This window comes from Mirounga leonina, unplaced genomic scaffold (genome assembly GCF_011800145.1).
Source record: "Mirounga leonina isolate KUSES-001 unplaced genomic scaffold, KU_Mleo_1.0 Mir_126, whole genome shotgun sequence".
Taxonomy (NCBI): domain Eukaryota; kingdom Metazoa; phylum Chordata; class Mammalia; order Carnivora; family Phocidae; genus Mirounga; species Mirounga leonina.
In genome coordinates this window covers 34,231,370-34,250,842 of record NW_023270314.1, presented here as the reverse complement: position 1 = coordinate 34,250,842, position 19,473 = coordinate 34,231,370, and the positions used below count along the sequence as shown (strand labels likewise).

Below are 19,473 nucleotides of genomic sequence, written 5' to 3'. Positions count from 1 at the left end.
CTTCGATGGTCCATTCTTCTTTTCTTGACTTGTTAAAGAACGCTTCACACATCCTAAAGACACACATTCTTCTATACTTTCCTCTTTATTAAAGAGTTGTTCATGCTTAGTGTAAAGTTCAAACGGAACTGACATCTGCATAAAGTTTGAAGTAGAGACCTAGTTTTCCCCCCATATAGAAAACCAATTCAACAGTCCACTCTTTCTTCCCCTGCTGATAGAAAATGTCATCTCTAACTCTTATCAACTTCTCAAATATGTATGGATCCATTTCTGAACTCTCTCTTCTATTATATTAAGCTGTCTTTCCTGTATTAAGACTATACTACTTTAACTACCATAAATTTATATTTTACTTTTTTTATTGAGGTGTAATTTACATAAAGTATACACTTTGATTTTTAAATAATGTATACCCAACCCAGATAAAGATATTAACATTCTGATCTCTAACACCATAGATTAGTTCTACCTGTTTTTGAACTTCCTGTAAATGAAATCATACGATATGTAATATTTTGTTTCTCATTTCTTTTGCTGAACATAAGCATGGGAGAATCAAGCCATGTTGTGTGTAGCAGTTTATTCTTTTTCACTGCTACGTAGTATTCCATTCTAAATAACATGTTTAAAATTAGTCTTGCTAAACAACGGCACAAGCCACTCCTCACTGTTGTTCTTCTTGCAGAACTGTCTTGGTTATTCTTGTGGCTTTAATTTTGTATATAATTTTTGTATAAAAAAAATCCTATTGGGATTTTTGTCTTAAACTATGTATAATAAATCACAGAGAAGTAATTTTTTAAGCAATATTTATACTTACCATAAATATAGTATATTCTGTCTTTTACTCATGTCTAATTTTATGTCCTTCAATAACACTTTACCCAGTTTATAGAATTTGCTGTATAGGAGAAATTTATTTTCTAACTGGCTACTGCCAATTTTAATCTTGATCTTATATCTAGTGACACTGAATTCTCTTATTAACACAGTGTTGGTTTTTTAAAAAATTTTCTACGGATATGTTCATCTCATTTTTCCTCTTTTCCAATCCATTTGGATTGTAGTTCTTTTTGCTTATGAGTAAAGACGTATTTGTCTGGTTCTTGACTTTAATGGGACTGTTTCTAAGGTTTCACCATTAAGCATAATGCTGCTGTTTGAAAGACAGTTTGAAAGACAGCCTTTACTGAAAGAAAAAGCTCACTTGTCATGGTTTGAGGGTTGTTGTTTTTTTTTTTTCTCAAAACATTAATGGGCATTGAGTTTTATCATAAACTTTCACTAAATCTTTCAAGATTGTTCCCCTAGGGGCGCCTGGTGGCTCAGTCGGTTAAGCATCTGCCTTCGGCTCAGGTCATGATCTCAGGGTCCTGGGATCAAGCCCCGCGTTGGACTCCCTGCTCAGCAGGGAGTCTGCTTCTCCCTCTGCCTGCTGCTCCCCCACTTGTTCTCTCTCCCTCTGCGTCAAACAAATAAATAAAGTCTTAAAAAGAAAAAAAAGACTGCTCCCCTAAATCTTATGTTACACTGATACAATTTTCAAATATTGAACTATCCTTACATTCTTTTTTTTTTTTTAAGATTTTATTTATTTATTTGAGAGAGAGAGAATGAGAGACAGAGAGCATGAGAGGGAGGAAGGTCAGAGGGAGAAGCAGACTCCCTGCTGAGCAGGGAGCCTGATGCAGGACTCGATCCCAGGACTCCAGGATCACAACCTGAGCCGAAGGCAGTCGCTTAACCAACTGAGCCACCCAGGCGCCCCTTACATTCTTATCCTAATTAAATTTTTATGTCTCTGTTCATACATAAGATTGAATATATTTTCTCTTGTATATTCTTTCCAGTTTAGGTTTCCAGACTACACTTGTCTGATAAACGGCAGGGTAGCTTTCCCTCTTTTTCTATTATCTGGGTCATTTTGTATAAAAATAGAATTATCTGTTCACCATAAGTATATCTGAAAAAGGATTATAAATATCACAATTAAAACTATTCCTCTGGTAACACTTCACACAGTGAGGATGGGTAAAGTAAAAAAGACAGATACTGAAAGTGTTGGTGAGGGTGTGGAAAATTAGAACCCTCATATGCTACTGGTGGGAAAGTAAAATGGCACAGCCACTTTGGAAAACAGTCTGGCAGTTCCTCGAAAGGTTAAACATAGTTACATATGACCTAGTAATTTCACTCCTAGGTATATATCCAAGAGAAATGAAAATGTATGTCCACACAAAAATTTGTACATAAATGCTGATAGCAGCTATTCATAATGGGCAAAAAATGCAGAATAATCCAAATATCCATCAACTGATGAAAGGATAACCAAAATGTGGTATATGCATAAAATGGAATAATATTTGGTCATAAAAGGAATAAAGTGCACTGATATATGGTACAACATGGTTGGACCTTAGAAATATTATAAGTGAAAGAAGTGAGTCACAAAAGGCCACATATTGAATGATTCCATTTATATGAAATGTCTAGAATAGGCAAATCTATAGAAACAGAGTAAATCAGAGGTTGCCTAAGTCTGGAGGGTTTGAGGAAAATTGGGACTGACGGCGAACAGGTACAACAGTTTCTTTTTGGGGTGAGAAAATATTCTAAAACATCAAAGTAATGGCTGCACAACTCAAAATACTAAAAACCACTGAACTGTACATTTTAAATGGATAAATAATAGGATTTGTGAATTATAGCTCAATAAAGTTTCCATTTTTATTTTTATTTTATTATTATTTTTAAATAGGCTCCACACTCTGCGTGGAGCCCAACGTAGGGCCTAAACTCATGACCGAGACCAAGACTTGAGCTGAGAGCAAGAGCTGGATGTTTAACTGAGCCACCCAGGCGCCCCTGAAGTTATTTTTTTTTTTTTAAAGATTTTATTTATTTATTTGACAGAGAGAGAGACCGCGAGAGAGGGAACACAAGCAGGGGGAGTGGGAGAGGGAGAAGCAGGCTTCCCGCTGAGCAGGGAGCCTGATGCGGGGCTTGATCCCATACCTGAGCTGAAGGCAGACACTTAACAACTGAGCCACCCAGGTGCCCCTAAAGTTGTTATTTTTAAAAACCTATTCCTCTTGGGGAAATTTACTACAACTTCAATTGTTTTAACAGTTTTTAAATTTCTTTAGATTTTTTCTTTACAATCTTGGAATGATTTTTTTCCCCTAGAAAACAATCCAGTTCATCTGGTTTTTAAAATTTATATATATATATATTATTTATATATTAATATGTTATATTATATATTATTTATATATTTATATATCTTATATAATAAAAATTATATAGTGATTTCTTGTGATTTTTAAATTTATAATTGTGTTTGTAGTTATATCTCATTTTAAATTTTATTTGCATCACATTTTTTTTTTTAAAGATTTTATTTATTTATTTGACAGAGATAGACATAGCGAGAGAGGGAACACAAGCAGGGGGAGTGGGAGAGGGAGAAGCAGACTTCCCGCCGAGCAGGGAGCCCCATGTGGGGCTTGATCCCAGGACCCTGGGATCATGACCTGAGCTAAAGGCAGATGTTTAATGACTGAGCCACCCAGGCGCCCCTCATCATCTGTTTTTTGAGTATGTCCAGAACTTAATCAACTAAAAAGAACCAGCTCTGATCTGAATAAACATTGCTATTGTTTTTATTATTTTCTATTGCACCAAATTCTATTTTTATTTTTTTTCCCTCCCTTCTTTCTTAGCTTTTACTTTCTCCTTTTTTTTTTTTAGTTTTTGAGTTGAATATCTGGCTCATTTATTTTCTTTCAACCTAATACATGCGTTTAAGGTTATAAATTCACCCCTAAGCACCACTTTTCCTGCATCCTTCAAGTTCGGATACAATGCTTTTGTTATGATTCAGTTCTAATTATTCAACAATTTCCACTTTTTAAAAAAAATTCTTGAAAATGGTTAGTCATTTTTTCTTCAGTGCTGCTTCTCCACCATTCTCTGTATTCTCTGTTCTGGAACTCCAATCAGACCTGCCCTGGAACTTTTCAACCTACTTCTAAGGTGGCTTAGCTTTTCTTTCATTCTTTTCATCTCTTTATCTTGCTGTACATTGTCCAGGAAGAGTTATCAGTTTTATCTTTTTTTTTTTTTTTAAAGATTTTATTTATTTATTTGACAGAGAGAGAGACAGCGAGAGCAGGAACACAAGCGGGGGGGGGTGGGAGAGGGAGAAGCAGGCTTCCCGCCGAGCAGGGAGCCCGATGCGGGGCTCGATCCCAGGGCCCTGGGATCATGACCCGAGCCGAAGGCAGACACTTAACGACTGAGCCACCAGGCGCCCTATCAGTTTTATCTTGAAATTAACAACTTCTCTCTTCAGCTAAGTCTAATCTTTTTTGCCCATTTATGGAGTTATTTTATAACTAGCTATATTTTTCAATTTCAATTAGTTACTTCATTTATTTCTACATATTTATTGCTTCTTGGCTGCTCTTGTTCAATTATAATGCAATATGCTCTGAATAAGAAAAAGGGATATATTTTAAGCTAATATGCTTTTACGTGAAATGTACTTTGAAAGTTGTCTGCTATCAAACTCTTCTTTAATGTCAAAAAAAAAAAAAAAACCCACTTCTTAAAAGTTCTCTTGACTGCTATTCTACCAAATGTACCCCCCACTGTGCCTACCGGTATCAAGGCATAGAAAGAACAAGTTCTATTATTCCCATTTTAGAATTAGAGAAATTGAAGCACAATACAGTTCTTTTTAAAATACTTTCTACTTTTTTTTTGAAAAATATCAAAACCACAGAAAAGTTGAAAGTACAATGTATACCCTATATACCCTTCACCTAGATTCAAAATTGTTAACATTTGCCACATTTGCTTTATCTCTTCTTATATCTCTCTCTACACACACATATACACAACACACCCAAATACCCACACTTTTTTTCTGAACCCATCATAATATTTCCTTCTAAAATTTTCAGCATGTATCTCTAAAGAATAAAGAATAAGGATATTCTTAATATATACCATAGCACTATTATACCAAAGAAACGCTGAAACTGGATGTGCAGAAGGAAATTCACAACAAGCACTTAAGTTATCTAAATATTCTTTACTTTGGCTTGTCTAATTGGACCTGAATTGGTTCTCTGGTGACTATTTAAAAGCGACACTCAATCTGTCATTCCCTTCCTTCAGCAACCTGAAATTAGATTTCATCTACTGCTTCTTCAGACAGGTAATCTTAAAACCAAACATTTCTGAAAATCAAGCAATAGTCTTCTAAGATAATTAAACCTCAAAATCAAGTACACTGAACTTCCAGTTTGTTTTCTAACACTACACAAAGTCTTAAAATGAAGCCAAACTAGTTAACTCTCTCAAAACTATACATTCTATTTTAATGTCCCATAGAAGAAATTTACATTGCACTAAACAATTATAATTTCACTATTCCAGTTTCAAAGGGAAAAAACTGTTGTTCTTAAGAAAAACTGACAATACAAACAGGATTGATAAGCCAAATGACCCTGTTTTATAAATGAGAAAACTAGTAAATATATTCATGAAAAACTAAGTTTTTTCTATCAACTACGTGAAAAACTATTTTTTAATGGGTATAATTTAATCCCAGTCACTGATGTTAGGAACTAAATAAAATTAAAAACAATAAAATCCCATTTTTGTTCTCCATGATCATACAAATCAGCGTAAGAGTTTCATATCGAAGAAATAGCAATACCACCCACAGCTAATATCTAAAGGCTAAACTCTGTCATACTGATGAAAATTATATCCATAATCACAGAAATGTTCCATCTTTAATCAAATAATAGTTAAAAAGAGTGTTTACAGTGTGCTACTTGGAATTGTTCTAAGTACATTCCACAAATTAATTAATTCAATTCTCATAGCAATCTCATTTTTCCACTGAGGAAACAGAGGTCACAGAGAGATGCTAGCATAAAAGGAACTGTATAAGGGATAGGACCTGATCTCAGCCTTAGAGTATCGAAAAGTAGAATAAAAAGAAAGTCATTTTTTTTAAAATGGCAAAGTACAAGCCCCAAAGCATAAATGTAACAAGTAAACAAGTAAGACCAAAAGAAAAGTTTCAAAGTGAAGAATTTAAAAGGCTGGATAAACAGGATGGGACTGGATTATGAGAGGCCTTAAGTAACCAGCAAATGGATGAAAATTTTGTAAAACAACTTGAACAGAGGACCACTACAGGCTCTTTATGTGTTAAAAGTGCCCTTTTAGAAAGGATAACCTGGTAACAAAGCAGAATAAGTGAGAGAGAGAGAAATTAGAAGCAAGGAATTCTGTCCAATTCTAATATTTACATGCCAGTTCAATAAATTGTCTGGTACCTGTGGAAGCAGAGACTCACAATAAACCAATTAATAAGTCCATCTATATGAACAAGGAAGTGGTAAACACACCCTGAATTATTTTCCAAATATACCTACAATGAAGCTAAAAGGTACACTGAAAACTGTATCAGTAAGAAGTGCTAGTCGATTAATATAAGATTTTTTGTTATTCAGTACTATCCCAGAAGAATTTGGCCAAATTTGGCATAAGCCTAAGTTTTACAGTGTAAGTATATACTTCATGTAAAAGCAACATCACAAATAAAGGAATTTATAAAATAATTCAACACATAGCTTCCTTAAATTGCTTTAGAAGTATTACACTATTTACCAGAAGGTAATAGATATATAATTTTTATAAACAGCTATTATGTAAGTGATACTCTTTAAAATTAATGTCACACTTATTCATACACCCGTTAAGAACTAGGTATTTATCATCCATACAATAAATTCCATAATCTACATCAAATTTACAAAATGAAGCTATCTCAAACAACTTTCTTCTTTGTAATTAAACAAACTCATTCTAAAGAGAAGAAATGTGAGAAAAAAATCTCAAGTTTTTGAAAACTAGATTACTCACCAGTAACTTGAGTTATCCTATTGGGTCTTTTCCCTCACAGATCCACCTCTCTTGCCCTTCTGTCCAGCATGAGAATCTTCCTGATGGGCATCCACTGGAACTGAGGGGGCATGCAGTACAGACGTATATGTAAGAAAGTTGGGGGGAGGGGATTTGGGAATGCTAGAGACATGCTTCAGTGCACTTGCTTACCTTCCTGAAATTGGAAATTTCAACGGTTCCTTGGTCCTCGAGGCATTCACAATAACTTCAAAGAATGTGGATCTGTGGAGATTACCCAATAGGAGAACTCCAGTTACTGGTAAGTGATCCAGCTTTTTCTTCTCTAGCAGAATAAGAAGATTAATTTTATTTGAGATTATTAATACACATAGAACTACAGGGGAAAGGGGTGTAAATTCACCAGATAACTGTATATGCATGCCCCAAAGTAAACACAAAAACAATTTGCTAACTACAATGTCAACAGAAACTTTTGGCACTATCAGAAAGAGAAGGAAAAGAAAATACGATTTGAATGGTTTCATTTTTAAATTCCCACTATAATAACAGCTATATTTTAATATACAAAAATATCAGCTATTAGACTATTCCATTTTACTGAAACAACACCATCACTTTTTAATATTAGTACAAGGATAATTAGTTGATCAAAATCTGCCATTTCTTAACTAGCCACTGTCATTAACATTCACCAAATTTTGGTGTAGAGGCCACAGTGAATTAACAATCTATAAGACTTCAGATAAAAAAACATCAATACAATTCCCTTTTATCACTCAGTAAGTCTTTAAAATAGCCATTTGTCACCTATAAGAAACCAAGCGCACGCACACGTATGAATGTATGCCAGGCCACCGATAAATAATAATGCTGATTTTAATTTAAATACTTGTACAAAGTTTTGATTAACTGTTACGCTTTTTAAATATTGCCAAAAATGGTCCTGTCATTAAAAACAACAAAAAACCCTGACTTCTAATAAAAGAAAAAAAAAGGTCTCCTCAGAAGAATTTCATCTTCAAGCTCACATGAAAATATTCTATTACCTTTAACTCAATACATATTAATCAGGTACATGTTCACTTTAACGTACTACAGAAATGATGGCTTCAAACACTAGTTCCTGTTGAAGATACAGGCATGTTTCCGTAATACTCCACCCTTTTACCATTATGCTGTTAAATAATCATCTACTACCTTCAGGAAACGTAAGGTTTTTATGGTTCTTAATTCCATGGAAACAAATCGAAGATAATGTATAGCTTTTCCTTTGTTTAAAGACTTATTTATTTGACAGAGGAAGATCGAGCACAGCATGGGTGGTCAGAGGAAGAGGGATAGAAAGTGGGGCTCGATCTCACAACCCTGAGATCAGGACCTGAGCTGAAACCAAGAGTCCAACACTTGACCACCCAGGCGGCCCAGTTTTTCCTTTGTTTTATTTTTTATTTATTTATTTATTTTTTTAAGATTTTTTATTTATTTATTGAGAGAGATAGTGATAGAGAGAGCATGAGAGGGGGAGAGTCAGAGGGAGAGGCAGACTCCCCGCTGAGCAGGGAGCCCGATGCGGGACTCGATCCCGGGACTCCAGGATCATGACCTGAGCCGAAGGCAGTCGCTTAACCAACTGAGCCACCCAGGCGCCCCTTTTCCTTTGTTTTAAAAGTAAATAGGATAGAGACCTGTACCCCTGAAACAAATAATACATTATATGTTAATTAAAGAAAATAAAATACAAAATAAATAAATAAAAGTAAGATAAAATGGTGTATAAACTTATTCAACAAAAACAAGCTGAAAATGTAATTCTAATGAAAATCTTACATTTCACTCATTATGACACATTTGTATTTAGTAAAGGTTGACAGCACATGTCAAAATTTTTGCTAGATTCCTACTTAATTTAAAGATATAAATTGTATTGGAAAAATCATATACTTTTTAAAATAAATCTGAGTTTTAAAAAATAGTAATTACTGCATTTGTTTTTAAATGACCCATTCACACAAACAGGGGCACTACACAGACATCCATTTCTAACTGTAATACAGAAATAAATATCAAAAGGGTCTTCTAGTTAACTCTTCTAGATTCCTAGTTAACTTCTATTACCTGAGAGTGAACAAGTACCTGGCACAAGGTCCTACATGTTTGGATTAATAAAACAGATACAGGTGCAATAATCCAAATATTTTATCCTTTTGCTCGAATAAAAGATGTCACTTACTAAAAATTTCTAATTTTTATTTACAGCAAATGCAGTCTCCATTTAGACTCATGAATTTAAAACAGAATCAACTGCATTTTTAAAGTAACTCAAGAGAATTACGATATCTTGAAAATATTTTAAAGTAACCAAAAGGGTCACTTAGAGACCAACACTGAAAGCTGTTTGTTATCATGCCATAAGCTCAACTAACATGGATTTTATCAGAATAACTTAGAAAAGAAATTCCAGAAATTAGGATCCTCTATTCAAAACTATCTTGTGTGAGCTCTAATAATTACTACACTCAACCACAAAAAGGTACTCCTTAGTAATTAAGAACCCAAATGAAGCATTTCAGTAATGAAAATCTACTCCATAAAATCACTCTGAACTTGTGAAAAAACTGCTCAGAAGAAACTGTGGAGCTAACTTTCACTTCCAATACTACTCACTGGTTTGGACATATTTTGGCTAGAAGCAATTTAAATTACAACTGGTTGTGATGATTCCAGGCACTTTATTTTCTAATTTTCAATTAAGATTTAAAATTCTAATGTAAGGGGCGCCTGGGTGGCTCAGTCGTTAAGCGTCTGCCTTCGCCTCAGGTCATGATCCCAGGGTCCTGGGGTTGAGCCCCGCATCAGGCTCCCTGCTCTGTGGGGAGTCTGGTCCTCCCTCTGCCTGTTGCTTCCACCTGCTTGTGCTCGCCCTCTCTCAATTAAATAAATAAAAATCTTAATAAAAAAATAAAATTCTAATGTAAAGTATTACAGTTGTAGAAGGTTGTTCACAGTAAATCCTGGACTTGGAATCCTGTAACATCATAATAAAATTTAGTATTATACACATATTCACACATATTTAAGTGATGTTACTGATGGCTCATATGTAAACAAACATGGGGGGGATGTGTGTTTATATTTGAATTGAACTAAGTCCATTATGACTCACTGCCCTTTCAGTCCCATTATATACCCTCAAGGTCCCCAAATTATAAACACCATCTCAATTCCTAATTAAAATTTTCCTTTCCCTCAGTTTTATCCCCTACTTCCCACTACAGCAATCCATAGAGAAACAAACAAAACCAGTACTATTTTCTTGTTAACATAAATTAACTTAAAATCAAGATGGCAAAAACTACATTCATCAGTAAAATAAGGATAACAAAAGAACCTAGTTTTGCAGGGCAGTAGAAGGAATTAAGATAAATAAAGCATTTGGAAACAATGCCCAGAATCTAACTATATATCAAACTGTTGACATAACCACCCAGAAGTAGTTTTCAAATGATTTTATACACCTTTAGAGGGATATAGTCTAAGGACTAAAAGAACTACATAAAGAAATTCTAAACTTACAGATTTATTGTTTGTTATTAATTTTGGTACTATTATTTTGAAGCTATATTCTTTATACTGCACGATAAAGAAAATAGGTAATTTATGTTACTGATTAGGAATTACAATTTACAGCATAAAAGCAATAAGAACATGTTAATATTAAAATTGAATTTCAAATACCACATACATTTGTGATTTTTTAGAAATACATACAATTTGGAAATAGTTAATAAAACATTTCAGGCAACAGTTAGTAAGTAAATCACTATCATTATCACACCAATACATAAATTACATCTGCTAATACTACAAAAACAAACTGATTAACAGCATTATCACACCAACATATAAATAATATCGCCTAATGCTACAAAACCAGGCATTATATTAGATTTACTTTACTAAAGGAAGTTACTTGACTTTAAAAGTTGCCAGAAACATTTACACAAATTGTTTTCCATGTTTTAATACCGGGTTTTTATAAGCTAGAATTTTACAACTGTTGACAAATCCTAAAATGAAAATATGAGAAAAACAGTATTTATTCATGTCCTTGATTGACGTTTGATGGTAAAGATATTAATATTCAAATTGTTTGGCAGCTAAAGGGGAAGGATGACAGCTAAGATCTACCGCCCTAGAACCCCTGTTTTGGACAGAATTTCTTTTTTTAAAGATTTTGTTTATTTATTTGACAGAGAGAGAGAGAGCACATGCACACAAGCAGAGGGAGCAGCAGAGGGAGTGGGAGAAGCAGACTCCCTGCTAAGCAGGGAGCCAGCTGTGGGGCTCAATCCCAGGACCCCAGGATCATGACCTGAGCCGAAGGCAGATGCTTAACCGGCTGAGCCACTCAGGTGCCCGGGGCAGAATTTCTTATTTATCTACTTTATATTTTTAGTTTCCCCCATAAGCTTTCCTTCCAAGAAAGAATTCTGCAGTAACAAAAAGTTTTCAACTTTAAAGGATAGTGTAGTCAGCAACCTCTAGAATGGCCCACAACGATCCCACCTCTTCCTGGTATGCAAGCCCTTCTGTAATTGCCTCCTCTTGGGTATGGGCTGGATTTAGTGACTCATTTCCAAGGAACAGAATTTAGCAGAGTAACAGGCTATCACTCCCAAAATTAGGTTATAAAAAGACTGGCTTCTGTTTTGGGGGCTTTCACTCAGATACTTCACTTTAGAGTAAACAAGCTGCCATATTGTGAGCAGCCCCATGGAGAAGCCCAGGTGGCCAAGAAACTGATGTCTCTGGCCAACAGCCAGAGTCCTGAGGCCTACCGACAGCCACGTGAATAACTTGGAAGCAGGTGTTCTAAGGCTGCGTGACAACCACATGAGTAAGCTTGGAAATGAATCCTCCCTCAGTTGAGCTTGAGACCCTGAGCCAGAATCACCTGACAGGCTGCTTCCGAATTCTCAACTCAAAAAAAAAAAAAAAAAAAAAGAATAAGATAATAAATGTTTATTATTTTCACCCTAAACTTAATTTTGGGATAATTTGTTACACAAATAGGTAACTAATACAGAAAACATTACAAAGTAATTAGTATTAGGCTAAAAGTGATAAATCAAATGCCAATTAGCTATCTAAATGGGAACTCATAAAAAAATAATATCTATGAGTTGATGGATGGGGTCCCAATTTTTATTTGGTTCTTGGTTTTTAAGTCCAAAAATTCAACCTAAAGCTAAAGCAGATACAATCAATGACAGAATTCTATCAACCAATATCACCAAACTGATTAATAAATCAGGGCATTTCTTTCCCAGTATCAACATATTCAGACAGGGCCAAAGCATTAACAAAGACTTGCATAATGCATATACTAAGTGTATAGTAGCAGCCCTGAAACTGGTTGCTGTACCTACAAACCACTTTTTTTACTTGAATGATGTTAAGAACTAGTTAATATAAAGAAGACTATGTTACCACGACTCCAGAATAAAAGTATCACTCTAGTGACCATCAAATAGCATCTCTCACTTCCACCTCTTGTACTACGCTAAATACTAACCAATTGTCCAGTACTATAATGCTGTGTGGTTTTTCTTTTACATCATTTTATGTTCTACTCTTCCTAAGGATGCCTTAATCACATTAATTGATCTCCAATAATATTTTGATCTTCATAATTTAACAGATACCCCAGGTCCCCTAATAAAGCACCACATTTTATTAACCGTATCTTAAAATGGTATACTTCCATAGACAGTTAATATCATCTATTCTTTATAGCTTCTAGTCCAAGGAAACATTTTCCGGGATCCTAGTCCAAAATGTCAGGAGCATTATATGTAATTCTTTATACACCAACTATAGTTAGTATCCAAGTTAACACACAAAAATAACAGCTAATGGTACTCTCAATGCCAACAATTATGCCAGCATGAAAATGAAGTCTTGGGGCGCTTGGGTGGCTCAGTCGTTAAGCATCTGCCTTTGGCTCAGGTCATGATCCCAGACTCCTGGGATGGAGCCCCGCATCAGGCTCCCCACTCGGCGGGAAGCCTGCTTCTCTCTCTCTCACTCCCCCTGCTTGTGTTCCCTCTCTAGCGGTCTCTCTCTGTCAAATAAATAAAATCTTAAAAAAAAAGGGGGGGGGGCGCCTGGGTGGCTCAGTCGTTAAGCGCCTGCCTTCAGCTCAGGTCATGATTCCAGGGTCCTGGGATCGAGCCCCGCATCGGGCTCTCTGCTCAGCAGGGAGCCTGCTTCTCCCTCCCCCTCTGCAGCTCCCCCTGCTTGTGCTCTCTCTGTGTGTCTGTCAAATAAATAAAATCTTTATAAAAAAAAAAAAAATGAAGTCTAACCTTTCTTTACTCTGTGATTATGTTCTTTTTCTCAACTTTTGATATTAAAATTAATCTGACCAGATTCTAAGGCCTGTATTAGTTTTCAAAGCGATTCTTAATAACCATCTCTAAAATGTGTAAGTGCATATTTTCTGTGTAAAACTGATTTTATAAAACAATGGCAAATTTTTCTAACATAAATTCCAATATAGTCTGAAGTCAACAGTGATAGTTTTCAAACTACAGCCTATATTCTAAATAAGTTTGTTATTCAGCACTCATAAAATCTGAATCATGAATCACATCAAATCCAACATACTCCACAGATAACTATTACTTTACAAACCAAACACAGTTTTATGAAAGTGCTGTGATTTGCTTGGTTAGCTGATCAATAGAGTGCTATGATTCATTCCTTCTAAAAACAGAAGAGCTTCTTTAAACCATACATGCTCCCCCACCCAATTATGCAATTACATTTACTTAGCACTTAAAAAATTCTTGATACCAAGATGGACCCAATTTTTTAAATAAAGTCTATTAATTTTTGTACCTACAATCAGGAGCTACCTGTAAAAATACAGGCTTAATGACAGATTTTGCTAGATAGTTAGAGCATTCTTCCTTGAGAAGTTAGATTACTCACATAATTTTACTCATCTCCTGCCCTACCGATATTAACTTCCTTTATTTAACCTATAGACAGAACTACTGTAACTTTCATGAAAAGCTTAGTACAAGCACTATGCAGGATTATCTTGTTATAACTTAAAATATAAATTTTAACACCCATTAAACATCATTACACAGAATGCAAAGGGAAAAATAAGATTCTATCTGATGAAAGGCCATTTGACATGGCTCACCACGTCCTCTCCTTTTGAAAATCTCTTCCCTGTTTCTGTAACATTACACTCTCCTGCGTTTCTTTCCCCTTATTTCTCCTTCTCCTCCAATTCTTTCTTTGTCTTGGTGGGATGCTCTCTACCATCGCAAAAACGTGGTGATGTTTCTCAAGTTTCTGTCCTGGGTTCTCTTTTCTCATGCTATGCAGTCTATTCTGTCCTTGATCTGTCTTGCCTACTCCCATAGCTTCAACTGGATCATGTATGCTGATGACTACACCAAGCATATATTTATAGCCCTGTTTTCCTTCATAAACTTAAGCCCCACATATCCAACTGTCTCACAGATCTTCCCTCTCAGATTTCCCTCAGATACCTGAAATTCAACAAATCTACAAGTGAAATATTACCTTTCCCCAAAACTGTCTATCCTATTTCCCATGTCAATGAAAAGCACATTAACCAAGCTGCTTACTTGAGCCAGAATCCTGGGATTCATCCTTGATTCTTCCCTCTCTACAACCCAACTTCCTACCTCCCAGAACCATATCCAGCCACCCATCAAATCCTATAAATTTCCTTCTAAATATATCTAGAATCTATTCATTTCTGTCTCCCACTGGCATTATCCTTGTTCAGGCCACTACTGTCTTTGCATAGACTTTTGTAATGGCTTCCACTAAATGGTTTCTCCGCCTCTAGTTCAGATTCAACAAACAAGTAAGCATGACACAAGATGGAATAAAATGCTCTTGGTTGTGGTTTAAACTATACATTATACTGATGGCAAAGAAAACATTTTTTAAAAGTTGAGTAAGAATGTAACTTTGGTTAATACAAGTTCTTTTGTCAAGTAAAATGGGCGTAATAAAACATACTCCATTCAACTCACAGGCTCATGAAATAAAATTATATTATATAAATGTTCCTTAAAAAACAAGAAGTGCAAAACAGCTTAAAGCAAATCAGATAAATGATAAAGAGCCTTTGCAGTTAAGCATTATCAATACCTATGTAAGACATGGTGACAGGCATTGGGAATTTTTATTAATATTATTTAAAATTATCATTATTAATATGCTAAGTTCCTTACATCATTTATCACACTGAATCATCACCATAAAGCCATAAGGTTATATGGCTATAAATGGCAAGGTGGAGATTTAAGCTGAAATGTGATTCCAGGACAAATGGTACTGCTCTCCAAGAGATTACAGTCCTGGGAAGGAGAAGGCAACAGAAACAAAATGATGTCAATACACTATGTAATTACACTCATCACATTTTTGCATAGAATGCTTCAAGAGTTAATTGAAAGGGCATTCATTCTGGCCTAGAGATAAAGAAATGTTCCTTGAGAGATGATACCTGAACACTCACAAAAATCAAGAAAGAAACTGTGCAGGACTGGATAATGCGAGGTAGAAGAAACAGCATAATATACCAGATGACAAAAGTGGCCTAAAAAAGATCATGACAATGCTTTCTGACAATCCAACCCTGGAAACAGACTTGCTCTTTAACTATGGCAAAGAGCAAAAAATGCTGTTTTTAACTATTCAATTCTTAAGTCTATATACAGCTTGCCCCAAGCTTGCCCCAACAAGCTGCCCCCCAACAGCTTACCATTATTGTACTACTAAAGTGCTTTTTAGATGTTAAAACTTTTACTGGTAAGCCCCAAATGTTTATGTGACAAGCCACATCAGGTTACTAGGAAACACACACACACACACACACACACATATCTCTCTCTGCAGGCACAAATAGGGTAGGAAAGAGAAGAGGGAGGTAGGGAGAGGGGGTGGGTAGGTGAGATTATCCCTGAAGCAACTTCTGGAAATGATATCTTTTAGTAGAAAACACTTGTTCTTATGCTCTGGTTTTGTTAGAGCATACTTGAACCCCATCCTTGACAAAAGGGACTGTTATACCCCTAAATTATATCACCACTCATGTATTTGATTGTTTTAGCTAACACTTATTGAGGACTTACTATATGCCAGGCACTGTTGTCAAGTACTTTACAAGAATGATCACATTTAATCCTCACAACTCTATGAGTAGGGCTATTATCAATTCTATTCTATAAACATAAAAGCTGAGGCTCAAAAAGTTGATTAACTTTCACAAGGTCACACAGCCAGTAAGTGGTGGGTGAGACCAATATTTAAACCCAATCAAGCTCCACAGTCCAAAGTCTTCACCACTATAGTATATAACTGCAGGGAACTCTGAAATATTGACTATTTTCTTTCTTTCTTTTTTTTTTTTTGCTTTCCATTACACTGAATACACATAAAAATTTAAAACGGGGCGCCTGGGTGGCTTAGTCGGTTAAGTGTCTGCCTTCAGCTCAGGTCATGGTCCCAGAGTCCTGAGATAGAACCCCGCATCAGGCTTCCTGCTTAGCGGGAAGCCTGCTTCTCCCACTTCCTCTGCCTGCTGCTCCCCCTATTTGTGCTCGCGCGCTCTGTCAAATAAATAAGTCTTAAAAAAAATTTTAAACAAACAGGCAGGTGAAAAAATAAAACTAGATAAATTTTCCTGCGCCCAAAATATGAATATATAATGCAAGTCCTACACAAGTGGAAGATGGCAAGATTACAATTAAAATGTCAATTACCAAGGAATAATAAGTACAGAAAAATGCTACGTGATCAGAGGCATTAAGTTACGGAAAATTGGAAAGTAAGGAATACTGACCAAATGTGATAACCGCATTCTTATAGATAATGGAATAGCCTTATTAATTTTACCAAAAAGTATAATTTGATGACATTATGAATTTAACATATTTCTCATCTATAAATTATTTTGCTCATTACTCATCTAATCAATGATTATGCAGCTCTAGGTTTTACCAGCTTTGGTCTTTAAAAAAAAAAAAAGAGCAAAGTGTCTAATAAGATGGGTGAGGAGAAAGGAAAGATACAGGGAAGGAAGGAAAAAGAAAAGGCTTTTCAAGGGAGAAAGTTTCAAATCCACCCATCACTACACTAAACTTATTATTAGCTCTTGCCTTTGAAATGTGAGGCTAAGAAGTCCAGTTACAATTAACCTAGCCTGTGCTGAACTGAAGAATTTAAGTGGTAGAAGGCTAAATGAATGGAACAGGGCAGTGGTTTTCAAAAAAAAAAGTTCTGATAGCAAAACACTTTTCGAAAATAAAAATTAAAAGAAATCCCAATAAATAAAGTGTATAAGAGCATAGATGATGTGGCTGAAGTGGAGTGTGGGAGCATGGAACCCCACTTGCTTGCTCCTATTGACAGGCACTGAGACAATTTCATAAGACTTCAGGGCCCCAAACAACACAATTAAAATCTACTGGGTTCTTCTGAGGGAAGGCTAGTTCATTTCTACCCCTTTACCTGTTGTTTGATTCTAAACTGGCAAACACATCTTCTCCTTACTCCCTTATTTCCTGCAACTTGTTCTCTCACAGGTTTCCCAAAGTCAGCCCTGAATGAGCTGTATGGGTGAAGGAATGTATGGTTGTGTACAGATATCACAAACAGGGCTAAGAAGGAGGAAGTGTTAACGGAGGAGGCACTTTTGAATGTAAGAGTTCATGAGGGAAGTGTTGGTCAGAGAGGAGGCACCATAAACAGAGAGACACCCACATTGACATGCCTGTACACAAATGCACACCCACATGCGCACGTACATGCAACCCTGCCTACACACATGTGTGCAGCCCCAAAAGAGGAAAGCCCTTTGGAAAAAGCAGTTCAAATGGAATGAGTACCTCAGAGCCTGCCCACCTCACTATCTTATCCTGAAAAAAAACTAGAGCAGTGCTTCTCACATTTTAATATGCATACTGAATAATCTAGGGATCCTGCTGAAATTCAGGTTCTGACTCATAAATCCTTGGTGGGACCTGAGCTTCTGCATTTTTTTTTTTAAAGATTTTATTTATTTATTTGAGAGAGAGAGAATGAGAGAGAGAGAGAGCACATGAGAGGGGGGAGAGTCAGAGGGAGAAGCAGGCTCCCCACTGAGCAGGGAGCCCGATGCGGGACTCGATCCAGGGACTCCAGGATCATGACCTGAGCCGAAGGCAGTCGCTCAACCAACTGAGCCACCCAGGCGCCCTGCATTTTTTTTTTTAAGGTTTTATTTATTTAAGTAATCTCTACACCCATCGTGGGACTTGAACTCACAACCTTGAGATCAGGAGTCGCACACTCCTCCAACTGAGCCAGCCGACACCCTGAGATTCTGCATTTCCAAAAGCTCCCAGGTGATGCATATGCCAGTGGTCTTTGGACCACAATTCAATAGCAAGGGTTTACAAAACAGTATGCCCCAACAAGTTCTGTATTATAATAGAAAAACAAAACAAAACAAAACCCAGTCAAGTACGATCGAGAACTGCTCAACTAAAATAAGCTAAACAAATTCCACTGGAGAACTTCTCAGAACTTGCAATTCATTAAACTCCAAAAAGATAGGATACACCGTATTTTCCGAACTCTTGGCTTCTTTTTTGCAAAGACATTCCTTAGGACCAGTGTTTGTGAAGCACGCTGAAGCACAGAGAGAATCAGGGCAAGGTGAGAGCTATCTTGGGAAGTCAGAAAACTCCCCTGATTTAGAAGTCTCCTCCTTTCTACCATTCCTCCAAAAAAAAGACACTTCAACTTCCACTTTTAAATGCTAATATCCTGGGGCGCCTGGGTGGCTCAGTCAGTTAAATGGCTGCCTTCAGCTCAGGTCATGATCCCAGGGTCCTGGGATCGAGCCCCGGATCTAGCCCCGGATCGGGCTCCCTGCTCAGCGGGAAGCCTGCTTCTCCCTCTGCCTGCCACTTCCCCTGCTTGTGCTCTCTCTCTCTCTCTCTCTGTCAAATAAATACAGAAAATGTTTCTTAAAAATAAATAAATAAATGCTAATATCCATGAAATTTAAGAAACAAAACAGATGAACATAGGGGAAAGGAAAGAAAAATAATTAAGATAAAAAGAGAGAGGGAGGGGCGCCTGGGTGACTCAGTCGTTAAGCATCTGCCTTCGGCTCAGGTCATGATCCCAGGGTCCTGGAATCGAGCCCCGCATCGGGCTCCCTGCTCTGCGGGAAGCCTGTTTCTCTCTCTCCCTCTCCCCCTGCTTGTGTTCCCTCTCTCGTTGTGTCTCTCTCTGTCAAATCAATCAATCAATCAATCAATCTTTAAAAAAAAATACAGAGAGGGAGACAAATCATAAGAGACTCTTAACGCTAGGGAAAAAACTGTGGGTTGCTAGAGGGGAAATGGGTGGGGGGATGATAGGCATTAAGGAGAGTACTTAATATAACAAGCAATGCATGTTATATGCAGC

At 36.4% G+C, this 19,473-nt stretch overlaps 1 protein-coding gene across 8 annotated transcripts in view; it reads right to left on the bottom strand.

Moving 5' to 3' along the window:
- Positions 1-19,473, bottom strand: part of YAF2 (YY1 associated factor 2) — a 73,613-nt gene that overhangs the window by 41,535 nt on the left and 12,605 nt on the right. For 2 of the 8 annotated variants that reach the window (XR_004678781.1, XR_004678785.1), the window contains 2 exons: positions 7,144-7,276; positions 6,952-7,051 (listed from right to left, as the gene is read on the bottom strand). The exons of 2 other annotated variants lie outside the window; for them this stretch is intronic. Coding sequence is in view for 1 of the 6 variants with exons in the window: in XM_035002865.1 (XP_034858756.1) it covers positions 7,144-7,215 (72 nt within the window). In the remaining 5 variants the exon portion in view is untranslated. Of the gene's footprint in view, positions 1-6,951; positions 7,052-7,143; positions 7,277-15,242; positions 16,427-19,473 lie in introns of those variants that run through there. 4 more of the 8 variants (XR_004678786.1, XR_004678787.1, XM_035002865.1 and 1 more) reach the window with 4 other exon arrangements.